A 15,829-nucleotide genomic window follows, 5' to 3' on the forward strand; every position below is an offset into this window, starting at 1 on the left:
AGAAAAGTATAAAAACGAAATATAAGAAGTAAAGCCATGCTGTTATGTTGAGCTGTAGGGGACTCAGGTCAACAATTTCTGACATTGCCAGTCAAGAGGAAGACCCAATACCATTATGGGCTACTGGACTCTTTTAGAATGCTTTGCTGAGTTTACACACCTATAATATTCAAATAATGGAACTTAACAAAAAAAGGATATACAGATGAATGTCCATTTTGTATCTGTGTACTCAAAGTGGTTTTAATAGATATATGGTTACATTCTCTTAAAGAATAGAGGGATTTGTTCTAATGGTGTTTGTAAATAGGATATCTTGTCCACATCTTGTACAGCAATTAACCACTAGGAAGAATGTATGCAATGTGTTAATTATTAAAACTGTCCTACCAATTTGATTTGAAGCTGTCTCATTGCTATTTGTTTCTCAATAAAACTATGGAAGAAAATTTTTAAAAAGAAATGGAATAGTTCATCAGTATCCGTATTATGGTTGTTTAAAAATCTCTCCAACACAACCTCATCACCTGAGTCCTTTCACACGTGCTATCCCAGGTCCCTGTTTCCTCCCTCACCGTGTGATTTTCTTAGTGCTTGATGTGGGGAAGGTTCCTGGGCATTTGTGCAGTAATGAATTCATTACAGGTTTGTTTATGATGTGAAAAGGTAGGTGCTATTGGTTCCTACGTTTTCTCTTTGAATTATCCATTAGACTTTTCCAGGAAAAAAAGAGAGCACATCTCTTGGAAATCATTTAGTTTTACTTCCAACATCAGCCACATGTGAGTCACCTGGAATGTGCTTTCCATCTGCTCAAAGTCCCCTGAAGTTTCACATTGCTCTTACGCTGTATATTAATTTTTACCTTTTGATTTGTGACACAGAGTTGATTATGTCTTCGGGAAAGGAAATGCTTCTCTGAACTTAAGTGACTGTCAGGATTCAAGGGACAAGGATTTGCTTTTATCCCATCTGCTATACAGAGATCATCTAGGTGGTATAATATGAACTGGATCCCAATTGCATCATTTGGTTCAGGAACAAAAGGCCAAGTCTGGGGCCAATGTGCATCTCTTCTCCTTCTCTATTTCCATTGCGCTGATAGCTCCTCAGCTCCTGAACACTTAGATACTCACTCCTTTCTAGCTGGTTCTCTAAGCCCTGTTGGCTTTTGCCAGGGCTGGAGAAACTGCTATTTCTCCACAGAATAGGGCAGAAATTATTATGTTCTTATAGATTTTTAAAGAAAGCATCATCATGGCATCTGTATATGCAAAGTCCTCACTCTGAAGCCCACTGTCCTGCTGACATGCCCCACGGGCTCTGACCAGGAGAGCTAGAAAGTCTTGATTACATTATGTTTTGAAGAAAAAAAATCAGCATTCTATTTTTTTATTGTTTTTAAATAACAGCAACACCAGGAAAACTTTAGAGGCCATCACAATTTTTTTTCCTGAGTTTGGAGCAATATTGCTTAGTGTTTGAGGAAACAAATGATATTATACTGTATCTAATTCCAAGCACAGTTAGTGTAGACAGAAGGTATTTTTATATTTCAAAAGGCATCATAGTGTAACTCCCAGGGCAGGCTGGGTTTTTGTATCACTTCTCCATTTATGGGTATCACTGTGAGAAGCACTGTTGTGCCAGATGTTACAGTAATAGTCGGCTTCATCCTCAGCCTGCAGCCCAGAAATATGCAAAACTCCTGCATTGACTGAGGTGTCCTTTGAACCCGAGAAGCGGCTGGGGATGCCAGGGCCCAGTTGCTTACTTGAGTCTGAGTAGTAGCATAGGAGAAACCTGGGAGGGCTCCCTGGCTTCTGCTGGTACCAGCATATGTAGTACCCACCCACACTGATACCACTACTCAAGGTGCAAGTGAGTCTGGCAGATGCTCCAGGAGCTGCAGACAGGGAGGGTTCCTGAGTCACCAGAGCCTGCGCAAGGGAAACTGCAAGTACAGAGCAGGATGGATTATGAAACAGTGGCAGCACTAAAGTGTCATAGCAGTCACAGCAGAAGACACCTGCTGAGATTTTAAAAATGCATCTTCTCTGCAAGGCCTGTTCTTACCTGAGCTGTGAGAGAGGAACAGGAGGAGAAGAGGAGTCCAGGCCATGGTGGAAGCAGCCCCCTGATCCCAACAGTGGCTGGAGTGGCCCAGAGCACCTTTACTTGCTCAGCCCCTGTAGGAGGAGCTGTTCATGCAAATGTGTTTCCAACCTGTCTGTCCCAACCCTTCCCTGAGACCTGGTGCTACAGCTCAGCTCACACTGTTAAAAAAGGAGGAGGAGAATTTGATAACCTCTTCGAACAAATCAGTAGAGGTAGTGACTTCTGAAAGAAGACAAAACACTTGCAGGAGGTGCTCTGCAAGGCCACAGGTGACAGCACCGCTGAGCCTGCCAGTGAGCACGGCTCCCAACACCCTGGCCAGTGTCCTTTTGTGAGAGATCTTTCTGTATTGCTGTGCAGCCCATCAGGGCAGCCTCACAGCCACCCTTGATGGTCACAGGACACATATTTGCCCCTGGCTAAGAGACCAGAAGGTATATAATATCTGTCCCAAGTATGAAAGGGCTTCAATCGGATACAATTTAGGATTGTTGTATATTATCTCTCTTAGGTGTGTGGTCTCAATATGATTAGCATTGAAAAATATCATGATATAGTAATCACATTCTTTTATCGATAAGTGAATCTCTGATGAAAGTATTTCAGTATTCTATCTATTTCAATTCAGTGAATAAAAACCAAAATCAGGCTGGCGCCATAGCTCCGCAGAGTACGCACCTACTTAGGAAATCATAAGGACTTGGATTTGATCCTTGGCACTACATGCCAGCCCAGCCCTGTCCTTTGGCACCTGATTCTGCCACCGAGAATGGGCACGGCCACGTACACCTCTAATCCCACTGCTGAGCAGGCAGAAAACATGACGACTACTGGAGTCTGAAATGCAAAATAAGACCCTGTATCAAATACATAAAATAAATAAAAAAGAAATTCCAATGTCTCTCATGAAAATTTATTTGTGTGTGATCTTGTCCATTTTCACTTATTTCCCTGCTACAGTACCTGATGATGTGAAGGAAGAGCCATGGAGTGAAAGGTTTGCAAGTAGCACGTCAGGCACAAATCAAATCGACAAGTGTACACACACTTTCTGGTAGTAATTACCTCTGCATGCCACTTCATGCAGTATAGAACTGTCTCATAAACGGACACAAGCTCAGCAAACTTACATTTTTCCCTAGAGTCTTTGGTGGGTTTGTGGGTTCCCTATCAGACTCACTATATTCCTATACATTTTGAGCACTGACTTCACCATCTGTTGGTGAACAACTTACTAGCTCTTAGTTGATGTGAATGTCCCCAGGTGTTTGTACAACTCAGCCTGCTTTACAGTGCATTCACTCCTGGAGCCTATCTTCTATGTTCAGCAAATCCTTCCTCGACCACAGCCTTCCAGAGGCTTTTCCTTAGTGCCCGGAAGTCCTCCCCATCTTCATGCACCTTCTTCACATGAACTAATGTTATCTAGTCCAATGTACTATGCACCAGGCCAAGAGCAAAAGTCCACGTGCCTCTTGGTCCTCTAGAGCTGAGGGCCAGTTACTTAGCATCTTCACTTGAATCAACTCAGCACCCTCAGCTCAAATGAAAGCAGCAGGGATGACCTTTGCTTTGGATCTCTACTTCTAGGATTCCTATTCATATAACTCACATATGAATGCTTCATTTCTATGTGCAGTTTCTCTATTCTTTCAGGCTGTGCTGTGGAGTCTGAATATAGAGGTGTGAACAGAAGTAAAAACAGCAAAACCACAGCAAAGAAATCAACATTTTTCTATTCTTAAAATGTTTGGTTCCTAGTGGAATAAAAACACCTTCAGGAATTACAGAGCCATGGTGTCTTGCAGGTGACACACTGCTGATGAAGCTCACCCTGCACACCTGGAGCCCACTGCTTTCTGCTGACACTTTGAAGGAACTTAGGTGTGTTCATACTGATCACTTGCTTGCTCTGCCTACAACCCACATTGCTTTTCTTCCCTAGGGTCTGACAACAGCCTCAGTTCTAGTGTTGGTTCCCATGTAACTGGGCCATGCAGAGTCCCCAGTGTGTCTTCGTCCTGCTAGACCTTGCTTTATTTTACTTTGGTCCTAGTATTCAGATTCATGTGTCTGTGGAGGGCAGGAAAACTCCCCTTTAGATGTTCAATCACAGACTCGGTGGAGTGTTCTCTGCTCTCCTGTGTGAGAAACTGTTCCATTTTTCATTTCCACACCCTGAGACCAAGACACAAACAAGTGGGTTAAGGTGGGTGCAGTCCAAAGCACATCCTCTGTGAACATGGACATTGTGGATCAGGGTACATTCTTTTTTAAAAAAATGTATTAGTGTAGTGTCTACAGGGTCTCACACACACAGGACGGAATTCGTAGTGATACTCCTGATTTCAGCTTCCCAAGCACTGGGATTGCAAGCATGCATCACCATGCCCATGCTCAGCTGCCAGCTCAGCACACTCTGGTTCTGCCCTGCAAGGCATGCCATGGAATTGAACCCCAGGCAGCTACATCTGCCTAAACAGGAGCTTTAATCTTCTGAGCTATCTGGCTGGCCTATGACTTGATGTAATGTAAACCCTGGTGGACTCCTCTCTTCTCTCTTCCTTGTCTCACATGTGCTTTGCTGGCCCCAGGTCCCTGCCATATACTGCAAGCCTATTGTTTTCTACGTCACTTTGAGGCTTCAGTTTCAGGGATTAGAGGGGAGCCTGACTAGCCATGTACCCTAGTTTTTTCCTGAGCCCTTGCTCTCCCTCTGCAACTCAGATGTTGCTGCTGGACACAGGGATCCATGGGCAGCACTGGACAGTGTTGGATCTAAGGAAGGGGGCATCTTGGATGCAATATTTGTAGTGTAGAGTCCATGCTACGGAGCCCACTGCAATTCTGGGATGGCCCACGGACTCTGACCAGGAGAGCAAAAAAAGGCAAGTCTTAATTTTAATCAAAATTAAAATATTGGCACCATATATTTTTCTATAATTTTTCTTCTCTGAAATATCAATCAAAACTTAGAGGCTATCACAGATTATCTGCTTTTCATGTGATTCAAACAATGTAACCTGCTAATTAGGGATGAAGAATGTGGTTGCATTATGGTTAAATTCATGTACACTTAGAGGAGGTAGAAGTTATTATCACACTGCCAAAGGGGTCAGAGAATAATTTTCAGTAGGCTGGAGATTTTGTGCCACTTTGTCATCTGAGGGTGTCACTGAGATTAGCACTGTTGTGCCAGATCATACAGTAGTAGTCCATTTAATCCTCTGGCTGTAGCCCACAAATATGCAAGACTCCTGCATTGGCTGACGTGTCCTTTAACCCAGAGAACTGGCTGGGGCTGCCAGAACCCTGTTTCTTTTCTGAGTCTGAGAAGCACTATAGGAGGAACCTGAAAGGGCTCCCGGGCTGTTGGTGCCAGTTCACATTGTATCCACCAACCCTGATGTCACTTTTCAAGGTGCAGGTCATTCTGGCCAAAGAGAAAGTAGGGAGACCTATTCTTGAGAATGCAAGACTGCTGAGATTGTTGAGAATCAAAACTGCAAGAGAGGATGAGGGAGTGAGGAGGAAACGTGGATGTGAAATTACTAAGGCTTCTTATGTACACCCACCAACTCCCCACAAGGAATATGATTATTATGTACCATAAATCTGCACCAGTAACTGTATTGAACAAAATCAGTAACATAAGTACAATCCAGACTCAACTCTATTTCTCTTTACTTTAGTAGAATTATCAAATGTGGTTTTAGTGCCTATATGGTGGGGAGAATACTTCAGCTGGCCAGCAGTGTTCTGAGACCCCAGAGCTCACCAGGTAGCCTCTGTAGCATCACTTTCAATTCAGCCCAACATGGAAAGATCTTAGATGAAATTTGACCCTGGTAAAAGAAGCCAGCCAAGAGAAACTATGTCATTGTCATCATAATGTTATGAAACAAAAACACATTTTAATACTCACAGATAGGGTTAGGTGTTCCCTGGGGTGATGCTGTGAGTGAAGATGGAGGACTCTGAAGGACACAAGGAGCCTTGGGGTGGGGGTTGGTCCCTGCTCTGATGTTTCCAATGGGATAAAAAGTATTTCAAAAATTTTTAATCTTTTTGTTGTAACTGCGGTTAGTTTTCTAATGTATCTAGCATTGAGAGTAAAAAAAAGGTATACTAAAATCGTCAAAAAATAGTCCGCAACAGGAGAAGTGGCATGTGGTCCAAGGAGAACATGATGGCTCTGGAACTGTTGCAAATAGGAAAAGGACGGGTGATGGAGACCCAGGATTCCCTGTCAGAGGTCAAGTATGGGACCAGGGGAGTTGGACGGATCCCCTGAGGCTTGCAGAACTCTCTTACTTTTTTTATGCAAAGATGGGCAGGCCCTAGTGTTTACATGGAACACTTACCCAGGAACAACCTACGGGTGAGTGACTTAGTGGGCAGAGGGGAGGGGGCACCTCAGTCCAAACATTGTCTTTGGATTCACCTGAGACTACATAGACAGTGAAAAGGGAAACAACAGGATAGACCTGAGCCACTGGGGCTGGGGATTCACCCTCCTGGCAGAAGAGGAAGAAGCTTTTGTGTGAGCTTCCCCATAGGGCTGGAGCACTGTGCAACCACTGAGGCTGCTATCATAAGCCTCACAGTAATAATCAGCCTCGTCCTCAGATTGCAGCCCACTGATGGTCAGGGAGGCTGAGTTGCCAGACTTGGAGCCAGAGAACCGACCAGAGACCCCGGAGGGTCGGTTGCTATTGCTATAGATGATGAGTTTGGGAGCAGTTCCGGAGAGCTGCTGGAACCACTGGACAGCATAGCCCCCGACATTGTTGCTGCTTCCAGTGCAGGAGATGGTGACTGTCTCTCCTGGAAACCCAGACACTGAGGGAGGCTGAGTCAGCACAGCCTGGGCCCAGGACCCTGCAAGTGGGAGAGACACAGAGTTGTGGATATGGTTCTAGGACCAACAGTGAGGACAGGTCCTCCCATGTTCTAAGCTCTGTCTCTGCCTGCTGTCTCCTCACCTGTGCAGTGAGCCAGGAGGCTGAAGAGGAGAGGGCACCAGGACATGGTGGAGGTCATCCGTGGGTCCCGCCTTCTGAGCCCACAGTAGAGCAGAACTTTCCTCAAGTCCCAGGCTTGCCCTCTTCATATCTGAGAAGGGCAGGCCACACCCATGCAAATTAGCATTCTACCAGGTTTGTAGCCCTACCCTGTGCTCTGGCTCAGTCCACTGTGACAGAAAGATCTCGTTGGGTGGGGCAGGATCGGGACGAATAGGGTTTGGGGATGAGAGAGTTTAAGTTGTAAGAATTGAGCAGAAGACCTATGTATGGGGGCTGGTGCTTTACAACTAACTCTGATCATCCTTAGATCACTGAAGAGTGGGCTGCCAGTGCCCCCTATTGTCCAGGCTCTAAAACTCCATGCTGTGACTTCGTGACTACAGTGCATCAATGACAGACTTTCCTCACCCCCCACCTCCTCTGAGGCATCATCATTCAGGCCCTTCTGTGACCTCCCGCTGCCTCAGAAATCTGCATGTGCTGATGCTACAAGATGAGTCTGGCTTCCTGTTCTGACATAGGTGGATGACATCATTCTTTCTTACCATCTTATTTCCTAAAACAGGTATTTGTATGTGTGAATAATTTTTTTTTTGTTTTATAATAATAACCACAATGTTTTAAGATTGCACTAATAGCTAAGTCTGTTGGGATTTTAACAGTGCTTGAATCTAAATTATGTTGAAGTCAAAGGTAATGAAACAGCCTGTGACCACAAGCTGCTCTGAATGTGATTAGAAGTCAAAAACACAGGACAGGATTCTCAGGGCCGTTACTTATTAGAGTACTACCAAGTCCACAGTGAGCTGCAACATCCTTCTCACTAGGGTGGCCATAAGCACAGTGATAGATGACAACAACTGCTAGGAACAGTGTGTGGCAGCATAGGAAACTTAGCGCAAAGCCTACTTAAAAGGAAATTTGCACTAAGGTACATGATTTCCTTTAATAATCTTGCCATGTAACCGAGAAATCCCTATCACAGGTTTTTGCCCAAGAAGGATAAAACTACATCCATCAAAATATGAGAAACCTTCATGTATGCTAGGCTTTATACCTAGATGTCCTTACAAAACCTTCTGTGCTCATAGCTGAGGGTTTGGGGAGGTGATTGATCAGGGGCGAGGTGAAAATCATCAGTGGATTGGTCTATTGTTAAGGCCATAGGTGACTTGCTGTTAGGAGGTGGAATCTGGTTGGAAGAGGTGGATCAGATAGGACATGGGATTGAAGGGTGCAGCTCCTTGGAGCTCCGTCCCTCGCTCTCTCCCTCTCTGCTCCCCAGTCTCCAAGTCACGAGCTCCTTCTCCTCTGCTCCTTGCATGCACATGTCATCTTGTTCACTTTGATTTTTTTTTTCTTCTTGGCAATATTTATCACCAAACCATCATCATTGTACCTTCGTTAGCCTGGTATCACATTTCTGTTAAGGCTACAGGCATCATCATGGATATCACCCCAGGAAACAGGCTTCTGAGCTCCAAATCCTTCCCCAAACAGACCACTGCTGGAAAGGTAACTCTCTGTATGTGTCAACGGTAACCGCTGATTATTATAAAATTGTCTTGAGGGGTAAGGTGTTAAGTGTGGTTTATGTAGCATTGTTGAGAAGGTAGAAATGTGAGAAAAGGACAACACCTTTGGGGTGATGGATGTGTCAGATCATATGAACACAGAACATAGAAAAAGCGTTAGGATTATCTGCTGGGGTTTAGCTCTAACTGCAAACCAATTCCTTTATGAAAATCAGAATCATTAATCTATGTAGCCTCATGGTTCTTTTATAGTTTTAAATCAATTTAAACAAACTCTATTATTTTTTTCAGTGTTCACAAGTAAAGTTTTATTAGGTGAGTTATACCCATTCAAATAAACTCTATTATTTAATCAACAGTTTATAGCAAAGTTACATAATTGCATTTACACATTTGTCAAATGAGTAATGCTAACAATTACTAAATTACTTTAGTCAGTGTTGTTGGTGTTCTGAACATGGAAAAAAATCATTTACTTAATAATTCCTTCAAATGCCCAACATTTTTAACTGGAAACCAGTCGACCTCTTCTATATGTACCATGAACCACTGTGATCGTAGTAGTGAAAAGAAAACAGAGAAAAGACTAGTTTTTATCTCGATACTGTACAGGCCTACCACTCATTGCAAGCATAAAGCTCTTCCTCTGGTCCCAAATTTAAATAACATGTATCACCTGAAGGGTGGAGTGAAGGGGTAGTCTGACACCAAATCTGCCAAATCTGAATCCATGGAATATTTTTCAAAACCCTGACAGCCAGGTGAGGGCTTAAAATTATAGAGAGCACTTCCCAGTCTTCACAGAGGCCAAGGAAATTTGTGTTTGTCACCTTTTGTAAATGTTATTGGAATTCTGGTGAGTGAATTCCAATTTTCCTCTTTCATTGCACCACGTGGAACCAAAGAGAGAGCCAAGGGGTCCTAGATGCTGTTGCAGTGATGGCCAAGTAAAACACAGGTCTGCACCTAGGGCCAAAACTGAGCTGGTCAATTCCTGAAGAAGAGAGGGGCTTGAGGATGGGTGACTTGAGAATGGCAGGAAGCACGTGAGAGCTATGTGCTGTGCTGGGTCAGAGGCCTGAAATCACCTCTGCAATATTCTGAGAGAAGGATGTGCAGACAGAGTAATCTTCATAACAGATTTGAGATGCTTTGTCATGATTTGTATCATGCTTCAGCTCTGGCGTGCATTCTTTTATGTCTTGGAAAGTCATGGCCTTTGATCTTAGGCTGCTCCCAGCCTACAGCGTGGGTCCCTGCTCTCAGTCCTGCTTAGGCTCCGACATGCTTTTTTGTTGGTGGGGTGGGTGTGAGGATGGGGATGTACTCCGCAGGGAAACCCTGTCCTGCGGACATTCACTGTCCTGTAGCTTTATCACGTTCACACATGCTGCAGGTTGGCATACACAGAAATTGCATTTGTGAGCAGAGTCGGAAATGGTTACATTCCCTCCTGGAGTTTCCCACCAGGGAAGAACATCCCTCACTTAGGCACAGAGTGAGGTGGATTACAGGGAAGGTGGCTGATGCTGAGTTAGGTGCTCACGACGCCTGCATCCTGAGACCAGAGCACAGAGAAGAGAGTGTGCAGTTTCTTCTTTCTTCTCCTCAAGCCCCACTGGAGGACACTGAAAGGGGCAATTAATGCTTTAATGTCTTCCCTCTTCCTTTTTCATTTCTTTTAACTTTTTTTGATCAAGTTTGCATGATTACATTTTGTCATTACAATAAGTAATTGGAAGACAATAAAATACAATACAACAGCCACTGATCAATTGTTATCATTTTGATTATTGAAACTCTGTAGCATTTCTAATTTTTTTTTTTTTGAACCAGGGATTGAACTCAGGCTCTTCCGCTTGCCAGCGAAGCGCTTATTCCAGTGAGCCATCTCCGCGGTCCTTTTTTTTTTTGTCTAATATTTGTTTGTTTACTATTTTCATTCTTTTTAAAAAACGTTCCAGTGGAGGAAGGTCTTCGACCTTCACATATTTCCATCATTTTTGACTGTTTCTAGCTACAGGCTAGAGAACAAAGCGGATTTTACCTGGCTGAGAGAAGATCCCTATTGTTTCCTCCTCAATAAACTGATATTCCAGATATTTATTATAAATATAGTCATGTAATATGTGGCCCCTTTAGTTGAGTCCTTTCACTAACTTTGGAAATCCCATGATACATTCCTTGCAGTGTGGCTCCTAGCGTAAAATATCAAGATCCTGTGGTATTTAGATTAATCTTAGCAGTTTATTTACAGAAGAGAGAAATAAATTGAAAGGGGCAGAGAAAAGATGAAAAAATCATATATATATATATGTATATATATATACATATATATATATATATATATATATATATATATATATATGGAGGAGCTGAGAGCTCTCAGAAGGGATGAAGTAAAAACAAGAAGCAAGGAAAACATGGGATTGCAGAGAAGTGAGAAAAGAGATGACTGTTACTGTTTTTCATTTAGGGCAAATATGACACATAGAATTTGTTTTCTCTGAGCTACAGCCTCAGTATTCAGGGTAATTGCTGTGCTGGCACTTGGCAACAAGTAAGAGGGTCCGCAGTTGCTTCTCAGGTACTTGTCTTCAAAAGGTTCCTCCCTGCTCAAGACTCTGTAAAAGATACTCAGCACCACGTAATGCAGCATTAGTGCAGGAGATTCACACAGTGGTAGAGATGACAGAATGGTCAACTCCTCAACTAACTGCATGCCTATGACATAGCCAATGGAGTAAGTGTGCCCCAGGACCCTTTGCCTTGTTCCGAGGATAACTCATCATTTAACAATGGAGGGTGACGTAGTGAAGAGCCATCCTGGTGGTGGTGAAAAAGCCTCCAGACTTCTATGTGCAATAGCAAAGTTTCTACAGTTGAGAACCTCCCACTTCCAAATGTTACTTATTGTATTCTCAGGGAACATTCTAGGTCAAGTTTCTTTGAAGAAATTTGATTGGATGGCACAATTATCCATCCACCTATGCCTGCCATCAGGACTGGACAAATCCATAGGTTGGAAAATAAAGCAGAAAACAAGAGCTTGAGTTAGAGCCAAGACTTAGTGCTACTTTCGGAGGTGCAGACACAAGAAAGTCACACTGCACAAAGGACACTCGTGCCTAAGTGTATGACAGCCAGGAAAGTTCTTTCCTAGCCTATGCCACAGCTGTGCCTTCTCAGGACAGGTGCAACAGGGTCCCCTGCTGGTCTGTGATCTCAGTTTCTCAAAGCCTCTCACACTAGGAATCCTGATTTTGCCACATTAATTTTTGTGTTGTTAATTCAAAGGACTGTTGCAAGAGTAAGAAGGAGCCGTGTTCTGTGTGATTTAGATTTTCATTTCTCATGGTCAGTCTGTCCTCCAGTTAGGGAAATACAAGTTTACCTTCACAGGGCTCATATTACTGCCACTTAAGTTTGCCTTTGTCTTGTGCCTGGTTTGACATCTGCAGTGGTTGACACATGGTGCCAACTTGGCTGAATCTCCCCTCAGTTCCACACTCGGGGCTTTGCCATGCCCCCACGGGGCAGGGTGGTTCCACCCCAGAGTCACTCAGCACATAAAGGTTATACAAGTGTTTGAGGTAGGATTCGGAGCTCCACTCCCTCAGAGGAACTTTAGTCTTTCTAGTCAGCTTGGGCTTCATCTCCTGGCTACCAGCTCAGACTCTTCAGCCTCCCGATTCAGCCCTTCAGGTTTCCATCACAGACCCTTCAGCTCTCATCACAGATCCTTCAGCCTTCCATTGCACTCTCAAGGGTTGACTGACAGAGATTTTCACAGGATCGCTGCAGTGAGCTTCAGACCTTGGCACTGAATTCTTCTGTCTCAGGGGTGCAGATGCCCTCTGCGTGCTTCCTCTTCTGACTCTGTAGACTGGTACATCTTGTGTTATATCTATTCTTTTCTTTATATCCGATCCTCTAGGAAAACGCTGACTAATACAATGCCAATAAATTGACCATCCTTAACCAAAAGCACAGCTCTAAGTCTGTATGTAGATCGTCTTGTATTACTTGCGCCTTGGTGAACTTTGGAGGTGATGATTTTCTTCTCTGTATGTAGCCAGTGCTTACCTAAAGAACTTTACTGTGTCCAGCTTGTGTTTTCCTTAGTTCTAAAAATAGATATTGTTTCCAACTTGCTTCAGGAACTTCACATCTAGGACAGACTAGCCTAGTCTAGGATCCATTTGACTCTACCTTTCCACTCACACACCCTCCCTTTGTTTTATAAAGTTTCTGCATAATGATAAGCACTTCCTTTGAAATAAATCTGCCTGACAACATATGACTTAGTTGATATAATCCATGTATCCATTCCTGTGTTATCTGCTGTAGGTTTGGTCCTTGTCACTTACGTATTATATTTAAACTAACGACACAAACAATGACTCTGGCTTGATGATTTGGACCTCTCGATTGTCCACTGTGCTAGCACAGTAAAAGTTGCTTTGTAACTCCTGAATGTAAAGATTCTTCCTTCTCTTTTGATACTGGTTTTCTGAAACAAGTTCATGACACAGAAATCCACACAGCTCCGGTCCTGAGGATTTTCAGCAGATGCAGGGCTATCCAAGTGGTCCTCATCTTCTGATCAACCCAATTTGAGGGAGAAGCTGTGATCCATCCATCTTCTACTTCTAGAGTATCAGTTACCTCATCAGCACTGACTCTGACTTTTGCATGGAAAAGTGATCCTAGCAGTTTGAGAATAGGTTGGGGCTGTTCTCCAGTTCCCCACGTGCCTATGAGGGCACAACTATTGGACCTCAGTCAGCAGGAGGCAAAGACTGTCAGCCCAGGATTAAATGGATATTTGCTGGATCCAAAGCACAGGGCCCTCAGTGGCAGATCACAGAGATACACTCACACCTACCTCAGCACCTGAAGTGTCCTGTACTGTCCACGGTATGGTTGAAAGGAAGGGTGGGGCACTGGCCCTCCCTGTGAGGGAGCCAAGGAGGAAGCCCAAGAGTGGGAAGAACAGGAAAGTACAGCCAACTCCATCTTGAGTGCCATGAGCTGCTCTTGCTTCTTTTGCCCTAGAGCAACCAGAACCTTCGCTCTAACTGTCAGTATCTGTGTTCTGCTCCCTGTGTCTTATAACTCCACCCCAAATAATTTCATGCCTGGGCCTGTGTTGAATCTGATATGTACCATCAGTAGTGGGAGGAGTGTTCCTTATTCAGACCTCCTAGGAGGCTCTTTAAGGGTCTATAGAGGCCACAGCTGCTGAGCCCAGTGAGCCCTGAGCACACAACAGGATATAAGAGACTGAGTTTTCAGTAAGAGACCAGCAGACCTACCACTATTTCATTCAGGTTCCCAGTGTTGCTCAGGGCAAGGTGCACTCTGCCTGAGAGCAAGTGACAGGTGGCCACAATTCTGCCTTTGCCAGAGCCTTGGTCCCTGCCTGCCTCAGGAACAATGACAGAGCAGGGTCATTCTTGGAGAACTGGCTACGTTGTCTCAGTCTTTAGGTTTTAGCTGGGATTACTTGGAAGGAACAAAACACACAATTGACTCAACTTCAAGAGGAGATCTCAGGTTTATTCCTCTCTCATGTGCAAACTCATCAGGAAAGAAGAAATATATTGTCTTCAAACATTAACAGCCTGGCCATGAACCCACCACCCAGGATGCTCCTCAAGGCCATTATTCTCTCTCTTATTGGTTCTTCAGGAAATTGACTCATTTGTGTTATATTGGTGACTACTTGACAGGATAAGGTAGCACACCACGTGACGTACTGCATTATCAGAAATAAGAAAAGCTAAGAGTATAGCAGTAAAATGTACCTTGGAGTGATATAGAAACCAGTGGACTGGGGACTTCTGAAAAGAGTGATCAAAAGACAATATGCACAAGAAGGGATATGACTGTTAACTGTAAAGAAAAATACTAAAACTTTCCAGTATTTTTGTGCATCCATTTCTTTGTATTAGGAAAAGATCACCAGAGCAAGGGTGATTATATGAGGAAAGATACACACACAGGGAGAAAAGGAAAGCAGAGGATACAGAAGCCACTCCTCTGCAGTATGGCCGTATTTTAACTAATGACATGTGCAGTGTGACTATAAAATGAGGTCGTGTTCAGTGTTCTGGGGTTCAGTATGCTACTCTGTCTTCTTTGGGTGAAATATTCGGGTTTTATTTTCTTTGTTTTATTTTTTAGGGAAGGGTCTACAGGGTGTCCAGGGATTCATGCCTAGATCGGACTCACAGTAAGTCTCCTGTTTTCTGCCTCCCAAGTGCTGGCATTACAGGTGTGTGCCACCATGCCCAGACTCAATTGCTACCTCAGGGTGCCCTGGGGGCCAGGCGAACGTGGAAAGCCCAGGGATAGAACCCCTGGCCCCTGTGCCTGCTTCCAGGTGTTTCTTAATCTGCTGAGCTATTTGGCTCGCCCTAAATATTCTTATATATAATATTACAGAAGAAATATTTTTTAAAGTTGAAGATAGCATTATAGTAAAATTATGCCAAATGAAGTAAACTTTAGTCAAAGTAGAAGGAGGTTTCTTTACTTTGCCCTTAAGTGAACAAATGTACCTCTGTGGAACTGTTTTCTCTATTGAGGGAATAAGTAGCTCTCCATCCTGAGCCCAGATTAGTAGTTATTGTTCTTTAAGGAAAATGCAGTAAGTCATTCCTGCTTTTCATGAAATACTTCTATTCAAAAAATTCACCATTATGCTCAACTTTAGGACTCAAACTTATATAGGAATTAATTTAACCCCTCTCTTCAGTTTTTCTTTCTTTCTTTCTTTCTTTCTTTCTTTCTTTCTTTCTTTCTTTCTTTCTTTCTTTTAGAAACTGGGGATTGAACTCAGGCCCTTGCACTTGCCAGGGAAGTGCTTATTCTACTGAGCTATCTCCCTGGCCTTTACCTTCATTTCTATGGATAGTTATCATTAAGCTGTCTGTGAGCTCAGTGTGTGTTTCTTCTTTCAAATATCACATAGTCTTTCTGTAAACAGTTAAGTCAAAGGCACATTTATATATCCACCTACCACCTGAGCTAAATATCCCTGGATTACAGCATGCAGTAGTACTCAGCCATGTGCTAGAGTCAGTCTCCTGAGAATGACAGGCCAACAATTTGTCTTATGGTTGTAGACTGAGAATGCTCCGT

General features: G+C 43.6%; 1 protein-coding gene across 1 annotated transcript in view; it reads right to left on the reverse strand.

The window, feature by feature from the left end:
• Positions 1-7,192, reverse strand: part of LOC111813839 (immunoglobulin lambda-1 light chain-like) — a 7,665-nt gene extending 473 nt beyond the window's left edge. The window contains exons 1-2 of the mRNA XM_023705855.1: positions 7,104-7,192; positions 6,632-6,999 (exon numbers count right to left, since the gene is read on the reverse strand). Coding sequence (XP_023561623.1) covers positions 6,632-6,999; positions 7,104-7,161 — 426 coding nt within the window. The 5' untranslated portion in view covers positions 7,162-7,192. The remainder of the gene's footprint in view (positions 1-6,631; positions 7,000-7,103) is intronic.
• Between the last annotated feature and the right edge of the window lie 8,637 nt (positions 7,193-15,829).

The sequence above is a fragment of the Octodon degus genome, unplaced genomic scaffold, assembly GCF_000260255.1.
Source record: "Octodon degus isolate 3935 unplaced genomic scaffold, OctDeg1.0 scaffold00230, whole genome shotgun sequence".
Taxonomy (NCBI): Eukaryota; Metazoa; Chordata; class Mammalia; order Rodentia; family Octodontidae; genus Octodon; species Octodon degus.